At 39.9% G+C, this 16989-nt stretch overlaps 1 protein-coding gene across 4 annotated transcripts; it reads left to right on the top strand.

Moving 5' to 3' along the window:
• Positions 1 to 354: 354 nt before the first annotated feature.
• On the top strand, positions 355 to 15640 carry LOC103520042 (chloride channel protein 2-like). 4 transcript variants are annotated; one of them, XM_026831309.1, is made up of 6 exons: positions 355 to 472; positions 825 to 955; positions 10886 to 11159; positions 13128 to 13256; positions 13969 to 14102; positions 15407 to 15634. In XM_026831309.1, the coding sequence occupies exons 1-6, from the start codon at positions 448 to 450 to the stop codon at positions 15569 to 15571; spliced, it is 858 nt and encodes a 285-aa protein (XP_026687110.1). In that variant the 5' UTR covers positions 355 to 447; the 3' UTR covers positions 15572 to 15634. The 4 variants fall into 4 exon arrangements, with proteins under 4 accessions (XP_026687110.1, XP_026687112.1, XP_026687111.1 ...); XM_026831311.1 differs by lacking the exons at positions 355 to 472; positions 825 to 955 and adding exons at positions 5449 to 5549; positions 5929 to 6045; XM_026831310.1 differs by lacking the exons at positions 355 to 472; positions 825 to 955 and adding an exon at positions 6102 to 6186.
• The last annotated feature ends 1349 nt before the right edge of the window (positions 15641 to 16989 follow it).

Raw genomic sequence — 16989 nt, 5'->3', positions numbered from 1 at the left:
GACTAGTTAAGAGTGATTTGAATTCATAATTCACAGTCAATTATTTGAGACTTGGAGACAAAGATCATCTCAGGCTAAATAAAGATGCTACCTGCAATTACCCGGCAGTATTAATTAATCGTAATTGTACATTGCTTGATTCGCACAATATTTTCAAAACAACATTCAGTCTACACTCTACAATGTTTCCTTTTGTGCTTGTTTTTATCACATCGGTGCAAATTTTAATTCAACATCTCGAATTAAAAATACTTTCCTTGCAAAGTCGACATTCTCTCAAGTACCTAATGTTATCCATAAAGATAAGCTTGAGAAACCCCGTGGGGAGTGCACTAACCGTAGAGTTTAAGCGTTAGCTTCAGCTTTTTTAACGATGGATACTTATTGTATTTATTACTTACAAGAGTGACAAATTATTTCTGTGAAAAGGTTGTGTCAGCGTTTCAAATGTCCTTACTAATTTTTTTCATGAGTAAGTTTCATATTCTTCAACAATAGAAAGTACTTAATAAATAAACAAAATATGTGTAATAGGCAATAAAATGAGTGCCTATTACCCAAAATTTTAGTTTTATTAATATCTAGCATTGTTCTGCTTTAAAATCGATCATCGATAGGCCATTGTATTAGGTCTAAACACAATTTCTTTAAATGTCTTCTAAAAGTTCTAAATTAAAACGTTGCCCTGTTGAAAAAATTTGTCCTTCGGGCCGGATATTGAAAACTGTTGCCCTCTTTACAAAGTTGGTCCTTCGGGCCGGATATCATTCGCATTGTGTTTAACGCCACAGTTCACGTGTATGTCTCTCCTCTCTCCCTCACAGGTAACACGCCCTCGTTTCAATACTGTCGCAATCGGTACGACAAACAGTACGATTTCAAATATGGCGTCTGGTCTCGGGCTTCGAGCTCCGCCGAACAGACCTTGGAAGCGAAAGGCGGGGATGAAAAATGGGTGAGTTGAACGAACCTTTTGAGAGGGCAATTTTCATTTTGGGACAATTTTTAGCTAAATCCCCTTTAGGAGTGAGCTAATTTGGGGTCAAGTGGATTGGAACATATCACATGCCTTCACACTTCATTTGTCAAGGGTCTAGGTTTTCCTTGGGATCAATTTAATTACAAGAAACCATTTTACTGATGGAAATTCGTAATGTTTTTCACCGGTTGAGATTTCATCCATGTCATTCTGATAAAATGATAAAATGTCATTAGTCTTTTTTAAATCGGTGGGGGACTTTTCTATACAATAAATAGACTTTTCATGACCTTGATGAATCTTGAGGTAAGGTCAGTTTCAGTGTACCAATGGGTATTTCCAGACTGAAAGTTCAATACAAATTTAAACATAGGTAATTGTTGCGGATGATATGTAAAAATACGTACATAAAGTTTACGTAGTTAAATGTTTTTTTCAAATCGAAGGCTCCAAACTACGTCCGTTCTCTGATAATAGTCCAGATTGCATTGTATAGTAACTGCTAATCTCACAATCAGTAAGATGAGTGCAGAACATGTTCCTGTCAATACACTTGAACCTACGTCAACAAAGCAAATTCCAAGTGAAATACTTGAGTTTGTACGGTTCATGGTTTATTTCAATTAGCACCAGGTTGTCTGTATAAGGCACTAATGAACCCAATGCCCGATTCGATCCCTCACTGTATATCCGTTCACCAAATACTTGGCTTGGGTCACTCTTCCTATTTGTCTCATTTTGTTCTCGGCCGGGTTCGTTCACATTGTAGCTCCTCAATCAATAGGCAAGTATCATAGGGTGTATCAAAATAGCCTTAGGCCAGCTACTCACTATCAGGTAGACCTGACAGGTACACCTCTCAGGTTTACCTGATGAGCACACACACACTATTAGGTAGACCTGATAGGCGGATCTAATCAGGTGTATCTGTCAGGTCTATCTGATAGTGAGTGGCTGGCCTTAGTAGAATAATACGTAGAAGAGTTGGATAATTGATTTCATATGAAGATTATGGATAAAGTGCTCTGTTAACGGGGTAACTCGAGATGTTTGGTTATCTCAATAGGTAATTTGTCCAGTATTATTTTACAAAGGGTGTGTGCCTTTTGCCATGGTGACTTATGACTTCTTTTCGCCTGAAAGCTGAAAGTTTCCAATATTATGTGACGAAATCGCATTTGTTTGGAGCTGAAGTAACAAAGTTACATATATATATTAGACTTGAATTTTCCGGTTGATTTTATAACTGGTAACATAACTCCTCATATTTTCTTGGATTTTTTTTTCAACACTTATTAATCTTATTATCTATGCAATTTTCTTTGCTTTTTGAGGCACATATGACCAGCATCCAGCATGCTATGATGACATCATACGAGTATAATTTGATTAGATTGAAACATGTTTAAAAATTAAAAACACAAGCAATCCGGAATGTCCAATTCAAACTGGTTATCCCATTTTCTAATGACTAAATACTCTAAAACTTAAGGAAAATGAAGCACGACCATTAATGAAATAATTATAATTAACAATAGTGTGCCGACTAAACGGTAGTTCATGATATGATAGCATGTCTCATTAGCATGCCACAGGGATGGTTGAATTATTCGCTGAAGAAACAAACGGAGATAAACTAATAGCAAAACCAGTCGCGGCTGTTTTAAAAACGTCGTGAAGGGAAAACGAGAGCGATGTCTTAATAAACCCATTGTGACAAGTTAATCCGTACCGTCTTGTACCTTTGCCACTGTCTTGATTTTGCATTTCCTTTGGACGGGTCATTATTTAATTTAAAGCTGATATAATATCTTATTATTTTCAATTGGGATCTGTATATCAAAGGGTTAGTTCAGCTTGAGACGTGTGTTGTTATCGACGTGTCAGTGTTTCGAATTTGTCGCTAGGAAAATAGTATTTTAGTGTGAAGAATCAGTAGGAATAATTAGTATTTTTTTTTACAAAGATCAAGACCATTTTTCCAACTGTGTACTCATTCTGATCAGAAAATTCGCCACCATAGCGTAGTTCAGAGCTTTTTTAATGCTAAAGTTTAGCGTTGGACGGACAACAAGACGTCCATCTCAAGATTTCCAAACTTGTCAAGGTTCCAAGTAATTAATTTCAGGGATAAGAAGTTCATTCATTAATCCCTCGGCCTTCATTAGAATAATGTTAAAATAATGAAATCATTGAAGCAGGAAATGTTGGCGGCTGCATGCGCCGTCGGAGTTGGTAGCTGCTTCGGAGCGCCCATTGGAGGTGGGTAGTTAGTATGGACACACCTTTTTTGACATTAGTATGGACACACCTTATTTGACAGTCAGACCATGACTGGAGATTTCGATAATATTTTTTCTAGGCAAATTCAGTAAAAGGTGCATTACAGATTCGTACAAACTTAACCCATCCCTTAGGGATGTTTGCCCCTACACCTAAGGCTCTGAGAGGACTTTTTGTGTATGGCAAGTAATTAATTTCAGGGATAAGAAGTTCATTCATTAATCCCTCGGCCTTCATTACAATAATGTTAAAATAATGAAATCATTGAAGCATAAAGACTCTGCAAGGGTCAAAATTCTTTACAAAAGCCTTTCGCATTTTTGAAAACAGATATAAACACAGATAAATCTTTGATAACTTTACACAAACACATGGACCGAGGAAATACTCTAATTGCGGCCACGCGCTGACGAAAAACACCTCAGATCATTGGCATAATGACAGGGAACTTTCACGAGGTTGCAAAAAACGGGGAGCTAAAAGGCGAAATTTCTAGCATACACGCATTTGAGCAATTACTGCTTCAATACATTTGTGCTGAAGTCATTTGTAAAGGGCGCTGTGTAGGATTGTAGGTATCCAGCATCAAAGCAATTACCTTTTTGAGGCATTTGTGCACAATTCGGTCAGAAGGAAAGCTGTATAGGTATCCATCATCGAAGCAATTACCCGCTTTGAAACATTTGTGTGAAATTGGTAAAGAAAGCTCTGTATCCTATAATGTTATGACCGGAACACAAGTGACATAAGGAGACGGTGCCGTGAGAGGGAGAGTTTTCCTCGAGGTTTTTTCCTCAAAAGACACACTTCCCGGCCATCAACACACAGCCTCCCCTTCATCGCCACACAGCCTCCCCTCCATCCACACAGCATCCCCATCATGATGGAAGACGAGAGCATGTTAGACACGGAGTGGGAAGACTTTGACAAGTTAATGACAGAGTACAAGCGGCGACGAATGCACGTGACCGCCTCACCACTTCTCCACAGGCGTCACTCCTCCAAGCACCAAACCCAGAGTCAGTCCTTCTACCCGTGTCCGCCCCCGGCTAATCTGGGGGAGTCGGACGAGCTGCAAGAGTATGACGCAAGCCCTGGGGTGAGTGGTCTGCTAGAGCAGCTGTGAATACTTTTTGGTGCTCTGCTGTTTGGGATAGAGTGTTCTGTAAGCAGAAATTCTGTTTGCAATAGGGATAGTTGTTAAATAAGTTCTGGCGTTCTATTAGCAGGAAAACTGTTTGCAAGAGGGACAATGATTCCGAGTTCTGTAACATTACTCGATTATCGTCGATTGAACAGCCTTTTCAGGAAATTTTCCAAAATATTTCGAAACGTTTTTTGGCACCATCTCTGAAAGCACTTGTTAGTGCCTTCAACCTTCAACATACTGTCCTTGGTGCTCTAGTTGGCTATATTTCCAATAGAAAAATATAGTTGATATCCAAAAAAATAAGGTTAGTCGATCTGGCTCGAAATTTTTGCACGTGGGAGTACTTTTCCGGGTTCGCTGAATGCTCGCCATTCGATTAATTCATCCAAGCCTGATGTGGGAATGTGTGCACCATAATATATTAAGATAAGGGTAGACCAATGGAGATCACGAATGGATTAAATTAAAGACTTGATTGATTAAAAGTCTTTATACACTTGAGAGCATAAAATCAGGCCAGTCTCTGATTGAACAGCCTTTTCAGGAAATTTTCCAAAATATTTCGAAACGTTTTTTGGCACCATCTCTGAAAGCACTTGTTAGTGCCTTCAACATACTGTCCTTGGTGCTCTAGTTGGCTATATTTCCAATAGAAAAATAGTTGATATCCAAAAAAATAAGGTTAGTCGATCTGGCTCGAAATTTTTGCACGTGGGAGTACTTTTCGGGGTTCGCTGAATGCTCGCCATTCGATTAATTCATCCAAGCCTGATGTGGGAATGTGTGCATGCCGTTTCCATCAAAACGTTTTCAGCTAATTGATATTTATGTAGAGAAGTTGTCAGTCCAGTATCGATTGCGTCTTAATAACATCTCGCAGATTCCTCAGTAGTGCGGAATGTGTGCATGCCGTTTCCATCAAAACGTTTTCAGCTAATTGATATTTATGTAGAGAAGTTGTCAGTCCAGTATCGATTGCGTCTTGATAACATCTCGCAGATTCCTCAGTAGTGCACGTTTCCATCAAAACGTTTTCAGCTAATTGATATTTATGTAGAGAAGTTGTCAGTCCAGTATCGATTGCGTCTTAATAACATCTCGCATATTCCTCAGTAGTGCGGTATAGGCCTCCGTAAAGATTGAACAGCCTTTTCAGGAAATTTTCCAAAATATTTCGAAACGTTTTTTGGCACCATCTCTGAAAGCACTTGTTAGTGCCTTCAACATACTGTCCTTGGTGCTCTAGTTGGCTATATTTCCAATAGAAAAATAGTTGATATCCAAAAAAATAAGGTTAGTCGATCTGGCTCGAAATTTTTGCACGTGGGAGTACTTTTCGGGGTTCGCTGAATGCTCGCCATTCGATTAATTCATCCAAGCCTGATGTGGGAATGTGTGCATGCCGTTTCCATCAAAACGTTTTCAGCTAATTGATATTTATGTAGAGAAGTTGTCAGTCCAGTATCGATTGCGTCTTAATAACATCTCGCAGATTCCTCAGTAGTGCGGTATAGGCCTCCGGATTCCGCAGGAGGTGATCTTGAAGTGGTTTGGTTTTCCAGAAGAGTTCATACTGGATCTGCGGCAGAATATGGTTCAATATGGGAGTCTCTATTATTTTCTAATAACCATGGTAAGTTCGGTGAGTGGATTTTCTTATTTTCCAGAGAAAGTATTTGACCTTTTGCAGTTTTCCCTTGGATAAGAGTTCATACTGGATCTGCGGCAGAATATGGTTCAATATGGGAGTCTCTATTATTTTCTAATAACCATGGTAAGTTCGGTGAGTGGGTTTTATTTTCCAGAGAAAGTATTTGACCTTTTGCAGTTTTCCCTCGGATATGGAATAGAATACTCTCGCAGCCTAAGCAAGGTCTTTGCCAATAGAGACTGATATTTCCCCAATATTCTTTTTTGAATAACTCGAATTCTTGATCAGTCAACATCCGGGACATAAACCATCCATCGCCTTGTTATTTTCAACAACTTGAGAAAACGCGAGAAGACACCCCCCCGAGTTTCGCGAAGAGCAAAAATATGCGAGTGAGAAAATAGAAAGGGGTAGGAGGGAGAGCTGCTAAGGGTGACAATACCGCGTTATAAGGTAAGATAAATATCTTGAGGGAAAGACAAGATAAGGGAAATAATAGGAGGAAGAAGCAGGGGGGGGGGAAGAGGTGAAATATGAAAGATGCTGTCGGTACTATGACCCTCTTCCGTTCTATGGTATGAACTTATGAAGATGTTAAATGAAAAAAAAAGTCTCAAAACTTAACAGGTTTCTTTTTTGTTCTTTGAATATTTTAAATTAGAGGAAAATAATAAGTCAAGGAAAAGAAAGCATCTAAAGTCAGAAAAAAGCCACCAAAAGTCATCGGCAATACGGCATGGAACACTGAGTCACCAAAAGTCGTCAGAAATAACGAAGGCCGCCGAAAGTCGCCAGGGAAAACTGAGCCATCAAAAGTCGTAACTAGGGATTCATGTGAAAGTGTCAACAATATCAATATTGAACGTGCCCTGTTATCAGTCTAATCACCACCTTGATTTAGAGTTTTAGAGGCAAGAGCAGAACACGATGAACTCCATCATTCAAGAACTGAACATGTTAAAGAGGAAGGGAGATGGTAGGGTGCCGCCGTATATGTAGATAGAGAGGAAGAGAGAGACAGAAACACGGGGAAGAGGAAAGAGGACGGGAAGAAAAATGAAGCGTTAAGTCAAAACAAAAGCTGAAACTCGTAGAGGTGTTGGGAGTAGGAGGGAGGGGGTTCGAGTCTCTTAAAATTGCACAACATACACATACCTGTCAAATTTGTCACCATTATTATGCAAATTTCCCCAAGTTTCTTCATTTGAAACATCGCGCTGTTTTTGTTAGGGTTCATCAAATTTTCCACCCGAAAAAAAGAAGTGTGGGGGGAGTCATTTATTTTGTAATGTTGTACATAAGAACATGATTAATTTTCTCCTTCCAAGTTCACTCTCAACTTAAACCCTATCGAAATATTCGAAATGATACAAAGTTTGGAGCTTGTACTTGCTTCCTTTTCTTCCTATCTCATTTAACATGCTTCATAGGGAAGTGAAAAGTCAATGCAAATAGTTATAAGTTCCAAGTAAGTCTAAGTTATCCTTACTACTTTTTATTCAAGCTTTATTTTGTAAAGATAGTTTTTTTCTGCACATTTTTCGTTTGTTTTGGTCGTTTTAGAAGTGAAAAGTCAATGAAAATAGTCAGCCTTATATGCAAACTGAGGACTTGTGTTATGAACACAAGTGCACTATACCTATCCAATGGAATTTTTTTTATTATTATTATTATTTTTTTTTCAAGTGTCAGTTTCAGTGACATTTTATAATACCAGGCTTAGTATATTTAGACAATTAATACGTGTACAGTTAATAATTTTCTTTAAATAAGGTTAGGTTAGGTCTTTTTGAGGGATAAGACCTTTAGAAACAAGGAAATAAAATGGGAGCAATTAGTAGGTACTTGGAACTGATTGCCACCCATTAGCTATGTAAAAATTCGTGGAACAAAGACCTGAGTGTGAATTCGGACGAACAAATTCATTATGTCGGATTCTTTGTGACCAAATCAAAATTAACACAGGTAATTCCTTAGAAACACATTGTCAAGAGATTAGGACTTTTCGGTGGTATGGTGATGATACTTCAAACTTTGTAGGGCGGGCCACTCAGGTATTAGACTTGATTAGCGGACCTGTTCAGGCGTACCTGTCAGGTCTACCTGACTGTGAGTGGTCGGCCTAACGATGCCGATGTGCAACATTTCAAATAGCAAAGGCAACTTCCCATCCGCTCACAACACTTTTATTCTTTCCTATACATAACCAGAAGGCTTGGGGGTTAGCAAAGACCTTTCATCTGTGTTGGGTTAAACAGCGCCAAGAGGGACAATATTTTAGATGGAGATTACCGAGTTTAATCCGATCACGCGAAATCATCGGATCCCGATCTGATGTGACGCACTGCACCGACCGTCCGTCAGTGTCATAAGGGGATACTCCATGAAAGTTATCTATGTAGCTGTGTTGGGTTAAACAGCGCCAAGAGGGACAATATTTTAGATGGAGATTACCGAGTTTAATCCGATCACGCGAAATCATCGGATCCCAAACAGATGTGACGCACCGCACTGTCCGTCCGTCAGTGTCATAAGGGGATACTCCATGAAAGTTATTTATGTACACCATTTACCAGAAATCTGCTGATAAGACAACAAGCTCAATTTTCGGATGAACAAATTCAGACATCACGACACATTTTTAGACGTGTCACTTTTAATGTCTTTTCTTTGTGTTACTATATCACAACTTTGGTGCTCACTGCAGCATTGTAGGATTTTTCCAAATACATATATCGCAATAATCCAGCTCCCAATTACCTACCATGCTGGCACCGGTCGCTATGCGCATTTATATTACATAGCTACGTGTCACTTTTACACGGGAAAATTTAGTCCAGTAAAAAAGAGAAAATAACCAGTCGCGGCTGTTTTAAAAACGTCGTGAAGGGAAAACGAGAGCGATGTCTTAATAAACCCATTGTGACAAGTTAATCCGTACCGCCTTGTACCTTTGCCACTGTCTTGATTTTGCATTTCCTTTGGACGGGTCATTATTTAATTTAAAGCTGATATTATATCTTATTATTTTCAATTGGGATCTGTATATCAAAGGGTTAGTTCAGCTTGAGACGTGTGTCGCGTTAATAATTTTCTTTAAATAAGGTTAGGTTAGGTCTTTTTGAGGGATAAGACCTTTAGAAACAAGGAAAATATGTAATTAAAAAAAACTATCGATTACTATCGATGGCGCCGATTATCGATAGTTCTCCTCCTCTACTTTCTCCTCCGCACATGTTCCGACTGACAGACCGCGGTCTGTCACATGAACTGAGCGTGACTTGTCGGCATTATCAACAAGATATTACAATGAGACTTTCCTACCATCTGATAATGATCTTGTTTATGCTGTCCTAATTGGACAGAAAAGTCGGTACTTTTGTTTCATAAAGTAGCTGATAACAACTTATTTTTGCAACCTGATAAGGTACACGTCCATCCCCCGTAGAGAATTGCAGACGGACAACAAGACGTCCATCTCAAGATTTCCAAACTTGTCAAGGTTCCAAGTAATTAATTTCAGGGATAAGAAGTTCATTCATTAATCCCTCGGCCTTCATTAGAATAATGTTAAAATAATGAAATCATTGAAGCATAAATACTCTGCAAGGGTCAAAATTCTTTACAAAAGCCTTTCGCATTTTTGAAAACAGATATAAACACAGATAAATCTTTGATAACTTTACACAAACACATGGACCGAGGAAATACTCTAATTGCGGCCACGCGCTGACGAAAAACACCTCAGATCATTGGCATAATGACAGGGAACTTTCACGAGGTTGCAAAAAACGGGGAGCTAAAAGGCGAAATTTCTAGCATACACGCATTTGAGCAATTACTGCTTCAATACATTTGTGCTGAAGTCATTTGTAAAGGGCGCTGTGTAGGATTGTAGGTATCCAGCATCAAAGCAATTACCTTTTTGAGGCATTTGTGCACAATTCGGTCAGAAGGAAAGCTGTATAGGTATCCATCATCGAAGCAATTACCCGCTTTGAAACATTTGTGTGAAATTGGTAAAGAAAGCTCTGTATCCTATAATGTTATGACCGGAACACAAGTGACATAAGGAGACGGTGCCGTGAGAGGGAGAGTTTTCCTCGAGGTTTTTTCCTCAAAAGACACACTTCCCGGCCATCAACACACAGCCTCCCCTTCATCGCCACACAGCCTCCCCTCCATCCACACAGCATCCCCATCATGATGGAAGACGAGAGCATGTTAGACACGGAGTGGGAAGACTTTGACAAGTTAATGACAGAGTACAAGCGGCGACGAATGCACGTGACCGCCTCACCACTTCTCCACAGGCGTCACTCCTCCAAGCACCAAACCCAGAGTCAGTCCTTCTACCCGTGTCCGCCCCCGGCTAATCTGGGGGAGTCGGACGAGCTGCAAGAGTATGACGCAAGCCCTGGGGTGAGTGGTCTGCTAGAGCAGCTGTGAATACGTTTTGGTGCTCTGCTGTTTGGGATAGAGAGTTCTGGTGTTCTGTAAGCAGAAATTCTGTTTGCACAATGATTCCGAGTTCTGTAACATTACTCGATTATCGTTGGAGTATTTTGATTAGGAATTGTTTCATCCTTTCATCTTTAATTCATCGAAAGTTAATTCGTTTGGGTTAACATAAGTAGGGAATACATAATCTTTTTCTTTTTTAGATTGAAAAACTTTCATTGATCATAGCAATGTTTTCACAAAGAATCAACAGAAAGTGAAACGGGGCAATTTATTTCGATTTTGCAACATTATTTGAAAATCAAGGACCCTTCATTTGATGAGTTTCTAACCATATCCACATTCATCTTCTTGATTTCAGATGTATGGTCGCTACACGAAGGAACTCGGAGAATTCGCCAAAGAAGAAGCCAAGAAGTTGAACAAGAAACGGAAAAAGGACCGCCTCCAGGCAGACGAGTTGCGGAACAAATATCGGGGCCGATGTGCGACCAAATTTGCCGCCGTGTTTCGGTTCGTCTGGAAGCACACGTTCGCCAAATTGGGCGAAGACTGGGTGTTTCTCGCCCTGCTGGGAATCATTATGGCAACAATCAGTTTCTTTATGGACAGAGGCATCAATATTATCGGACGCAGTAAGTGACAATCTTTCGTGTTTTATTGAGGGAACTGTAACAGCTGAGGTCTTATTGCTCCGGAAGCTAAGATAGGAGGACAAGATAGCCGGTCCGAGAATGAACCCTATCTGTTTAGGATAAAGGCTGCATCAAGTGGAAATCGAACCCGCGTCCTAGCGCTTACACGGCAGACAAGCTACTCTCCAAGCTAACTAGGCTGTGTTTGATTTCAGAAACCATGAGAGCATTTTTCCCGACCAATTTCACCATGGACTTCCCTTTCGATCCGCAGGAACTGACTGTGTTTGCTCTCATTGGGTAAGTGAGATCTAGGTAGGACATCCCTCAGATGTTATAAGAACGATCACGACAAAACTAAATGAAATCTACGAAACTTTCAATAAACCAATGCATTCTACAATAGGAACTGTAGGAAATTGCCTGTTAAACAAAGTACCAACTCAGGGCTTGTTTGTCCAACTGAAGCGAAGGAAACTGTTGGAAAAATCAATCGATGAGAGCATTTTTCCCGACCAATTTCACCATGGACTTCCCTTTCGATCCGCAGGAACTGACTGTGTTTGCTCTCATTGGGTAAGTGAAGATCTAAAGTAGGACACTCCTCAGATGTTATAAAAACACGACAAAAAAACAAAACTAAACGAAGTCTACGAAACTCCTTCAATAAAACAATGCATTCTACAATAGGAACTGTAGGAAATTGCCTGTTAAACAAAGTAACAACTCAGGGCTTATTTGTCCAACTGAAGTAACACAATCAGAAAAAGATGTTGGGCAACTTTTGCCCGAAGGAAACTGTTGGAAAAAATCAATCAGGTTACATGACTAGACGAAATGTGTCATGAGAACCATCTAATATGATCATTAGAGGAAGTAAGCTTTGTAACCTTGCAGAGTGGTTTGGAAACGTTTGCTTCCTTACTGAGTGAATTCGTAACCTTTGAGGATAAAATTCCCTGCCTCGGCTGGGATCGAACCCACGCCCTTCTGTTTACCAGGCGAGCGTCTTGACCACTACGCCACCGAGGCATTTTTGTGGTCATTGTCCTTTCCACACCATTTTATTGTTGTTCTTGTTTATAGTCTCTTGGTCCCACAGTTAGACACTAGCCTACTCTTTGTTTAACGTCCCAAGCCAGACATACTTTTGTGGTGATTGTTCTTTCCACCCCATTTTATCAATTCCCCTTTGCTTTCACCTCCACAGTACATCTTCTCCATCATCGCCTCCACAGGGAATCATTATGGCAACAATCAGTTTCTTTATGGACAGAGGCATCAATATTATCGGACGCAGTAAGTGACAATCTTTCGTGTTTTATGACTATAAAACCTAGGCGAGCGAAAGATAACGGGGATTTAATGCTTGTTAGGCGCGGAGACGATACCTATTAATAAAAATGACGATTTAATTACGTAAATTACGAATCTGTGGTGTTAATATTTGTAGGTATGTACTAGAGTTTTCACCAATAACTCAAGTTCGATGGTCACGACAGTGTTTCGACAACTCTTCCGAATAAACTTTCGTCACTCACGAGAATCGACAATCGAACCTCCTCTGACCAAGTCTAGTGAGAGGACCACAAGGCCGCACAGATGAAAAGTACATAACATGACATACATAAACGTTTCAATTGACAACGTCCGGTATCAAACACGCTCCTTGATAGAAAGCGTAAAGACAGACACGCCATTTGTGAATCATGTTGAATCGTCACGTTTCATCTAATGCAGTCTGAAGGAGTGTCCAAACATAGTCGACGCCGTCGATCGACGTCGACTGAAACCGTGTAGTCTCGACAACAGAGATTCACCTCGTCATCGATGGACGGCGTCGACTATGTGTGTACACAGCTGGATAGACGAGGAATCCCAGGATCCTTTATACGAAGGTAGAGGGTTCGATGTCAAATGCAAATGAGGTTCTCTTGCTAAACAAAATAACGGGTGATGTGATTTCAGGTCGTCTGTGGCTGTACAAGGATCTCACTGTATATCCGTTCACCAAATACTTGGCTTGGGTCACTCTTCCTATTTGTCTCATTTTGTTCTCGGCCGGGTTCGTTCACATTGTAGCTCCTCAATCAATAGGCAAGTATCATAGGGTGTATCAAAATAGCCTTAGGCCAGCTACTCACTATCAGGTAGACCTGACAGGTACACCTCTCAGGTTTACCTGATGAGCACACACACACTATTAGGTAGACCTGATAGGCGGATCTAATCAGGTGTATCTGTCAGGTCTATCTGATAGTGAGTGGCTGGCCTTAGTAGAATAATACGTAGAAGAGTTGAATAATTGATTTCGTATGAAGATTATGGATAAAGTGCTCTGTTAACGGGGCCATTATAATGAGGTGTGGATATCGGGGACGTCCACAACTCGACACAAGAAATACCGACAACTCGTCACAAGAAAGGAGTTTGCTCTTCGAAGTTATTTAATTCGGTTATTCCGCAGGCAAAACTGAAATGTTCGCACAATATTAGTTAATATCAACATCGAAGAAATAGGTGTGGTTGGCACCGTTCCAATATAAGAATGCCCATGGCAGGTGGCAGGTATTACTTTTTCCTTTGTACACCTATACCTGGTCACTCGGTCATTGATGAATCTTGAGGTAAGGTCAGTTTCAGTGTACCAACGGGTATTTCCAGACTGAAAGTTCAATACAAATTTTAAACATAGGTAATTATTGCGGATGATATGTAAAAACACGTACAAAAAGTCCATTATAAAGTATCTGTTCTTTAGGAGCTCCTTACAAAGCGTAATCCTCATCAAATCCTTCGATTCCCACAGGTTCTGGTATTCCAGAAATGAAAACCATTCTCAGAGGAGTGGCACTCAAAGAGTACCTGACATTCAACACACTAGTTGCCAAAATTATCGGTCTGACAGCAACTCTTGGAAGTGGACTGCCACTGGGGAAAGAAGTAAGTTTATCGACATTATAATTCGAGTTATTAATCACACTAGTTGCCAAAATTATCGGTCTGACAGCAACTCTAGGAAGTGGCCTGCCACTGGGGAAAGAAGTAAGTTTATCGACATTATAATTCGAGTTATTAATATAGTATAGGTAATGCCGGTCATTCACGCTCATACTGTCTCGTCTGGGTGTCTGTTAGACAGTCGAACCCATGTCTGTCACACTGGCGGAAAAAGGCTTCCGACCCAGGTCTCTGAGACGGTTTGACATATGTATCTAAGTCTGAAGCTTTCTCCTAGAGGAGGAGAACTATCGATAACTATCGATAGTTTTGACTATCGAACGCTATCGATAGTTTTTTTCTGCACATTTTTCGTTTGTTTTGGTCGTTTTAGAAGTGAAAAGTCAATGCAAATAGTCAGCCTTATATGCTTTATTTAAAACTAAAAATGAAAAAAAAAAAAAAAAAAAAAAATCCGTTGGATAGAGGACTTGTGTTATGAACAAAAGTCCACTACCTATCCAATGTTTTTTTTTCCAAGTGTCAGTTTCAGTGACATTTTATAATACCAGGTTTAGTATATTTAGACAATTAATACGTGTACAGTTAATAATTTTCTTTAAATAAGGTTAGGTTAGGTCTTTTTGAGGGATAAGACCTTTAGAAACAAGGAAAATATGTAATTAAAAAAAACTATCGATTACTATCGATGGCGCCGATTATCGATAGTTCTCCTCCTCTACTTTCTCCTCCGCACATGTTCCGACTGACAGACCGCGGTCTGTCACATGAACTGAGCGTGACTTGTCGGCATTATCAACAAGATATTACAATGAGACTTTCCTACCATCTGATAATGATCTTGTTTATGCTGTCCTAATTGGACAGAAAAGTCGGTACTTTTGTTTCATAAAGTAGCTGATAACAACTTATTTTTGCAACCTGATAAGGTCCACGTCCATCCCCCGTAGAGAATTGCAACAAAGAATTTTATGTGATTCGAAATAAAGGCAAGACTTCAAATCAAACATACGATAATAACAATTATTTATTCACTAAAAATGATTTTGGGTTTAGTGTTTGAATTGTTTTACCAAGTGTGTGTACCAACAAATAAGTTAATACAAACTTATTCCTTTCAAATTATTTATTGCTTTTGTTTCTCCTTAATTATTTATTTAGACTCTTTATTGGTTATAAGTTATAATTCAATGTACACAAATACGAGAAATTACATTACTGCCTCGGGCAATCATTAATATTCAACAAAATTAGTTGATTCACACCTCTCGTTGGTAATTTTCCAGGGTCCATTCGTGCACATTGCGAGTATTGTGGCCACCCTTCTGTCCAAACTGGTTACCTCGTTTCAAGGCATTTACGAAAACGAATCTCGAAACTCGGAAATGTTGGCGGCTGCATGCGCCGTCGGAGTTGGTAGCTGCTTCGGAGCGCCCATTGGAGGTGGGTAGTTAGTATGGACACACCTTATTTGACAGTCAGACCATGAATGGAGATTTCGATAATATTTTTTCTAGGCAAATCCAGTAAAAGGTGCATTACAGATTCGTACAAACTTAACCCATCCCTTAGGGGCTGTTTGACCCTACAGAAATGTTGGCGGCTGCATGCGCCGTCGGAGTTGGTAGCTGCTTCGGAGCGCCCATTGGAGGTGGGTAGTTAGTATGGACACACCTTACTTGACAGTCAGACCATGAATGGAGATTTCGATAATATTTTTTCTAGGCCAGTTCAGTAAAAGGTGCATTACAGATTCGTACAAACTTAACCCATCCCTTAGGGATGTTTGCCCCTACACCTGAGGCTCTGAGAGGATCCCAATATTTTGCTACAATATCTGCAACATTGACATGAATTTAATAATAATGATGAAAAAAGATCATTGGGGTTCCTTTTTAGTCCGTCCTTCCTTTATTATTACAATAGTAATAAAAAAAGGTATAAGGGACGGACTATTGTATTCGCTTCGGTGTCTGTCACTCGCTCGCTCGGTCGGTCGGTCGGTCGGTCGGTCTGTCTGTCGGTCTGTCTGTCCCCATAGAAGGACTTATCCCAACCTGGTCGACCTATATATCAAATTAAAGGTCTTTTTACCAGGAACACGAAAATGGTGGTGCAAATTTTGTCCAGAAAACCATAAAGCCAAAAAACCAAAAAAACTAGTTTTTGGGGGATTTTTTTCACATTTTCTCACACAAATGAGCTCTGAACTCGAAATTTGTCGCGACGACCTATGAACTCAAAGCCAGAAAGTTTTAGATAACACTTCAGTCGATCATTTAAGACCGATTTTAGCGTCACCTATGTTAAGCTACGCCGAACAAGGCCAATAAATGGATGGGTGACTTAAACAATATATATTGGGATAAAGGAGAACGGGCTGTGTCTTGATTTTAAATCAGTATATGATATTACAATCACATCGAATTCAAGTGAAATGCGTCATAAACTGAATATTAATAATCTAGGTAGGTACATAAATACTGATATTCCTTACCAAGATCGAAAATCCTGGGGACGGTCGACCTGGTTGTGTATAATTCTCAATAGGTGCATTGTATCCAAGGTATTTGTTAATCCTCTCAGATTAAGCCGTAGCACAATGCAGACATAGGTATATAGGTATTGGACTGTGATTGGGTGGTTATTATATCATGTATCTTTTGCAGCCAGAGTTATCGCATTAGGTTCCTCGCACGTGGTATGCTAATTTCTTGAGCAGAAAGGAAATGTGTGTATTACTCGTATAACCTCCCTGGTTTAGGCCCCTCAGTCAGACTAAGCTGTGCTGAGGCTCGGCGGTGTGTAACGTCCCGACAGCCAGTTTTCTACGTATCGTATTGGTTTTTGTAAATATGGAAAATAAGAT

Source organism: Diaphorina citri, unplaced genomic scaffold (genome assembly GCF_000475195.1).
Source record: "Diaphorina citri unplaced genomic scaffold, Diaci psyllid genome assembly version 1.1 scaffold3151, whole genome shotgun sequence".
NCBI classification, from domain to species: Eukaryota; Metazoa; Arthropoda; class Insecta; order Hemiptera; family Psyllidae; genus Diaphorina; species Diaphorina citri.
The sequence above is the reverse complement of the archived record's forward strand: the minus strand, read 5'-3'. Positions and strand labels throughout refer to the sequence as shown.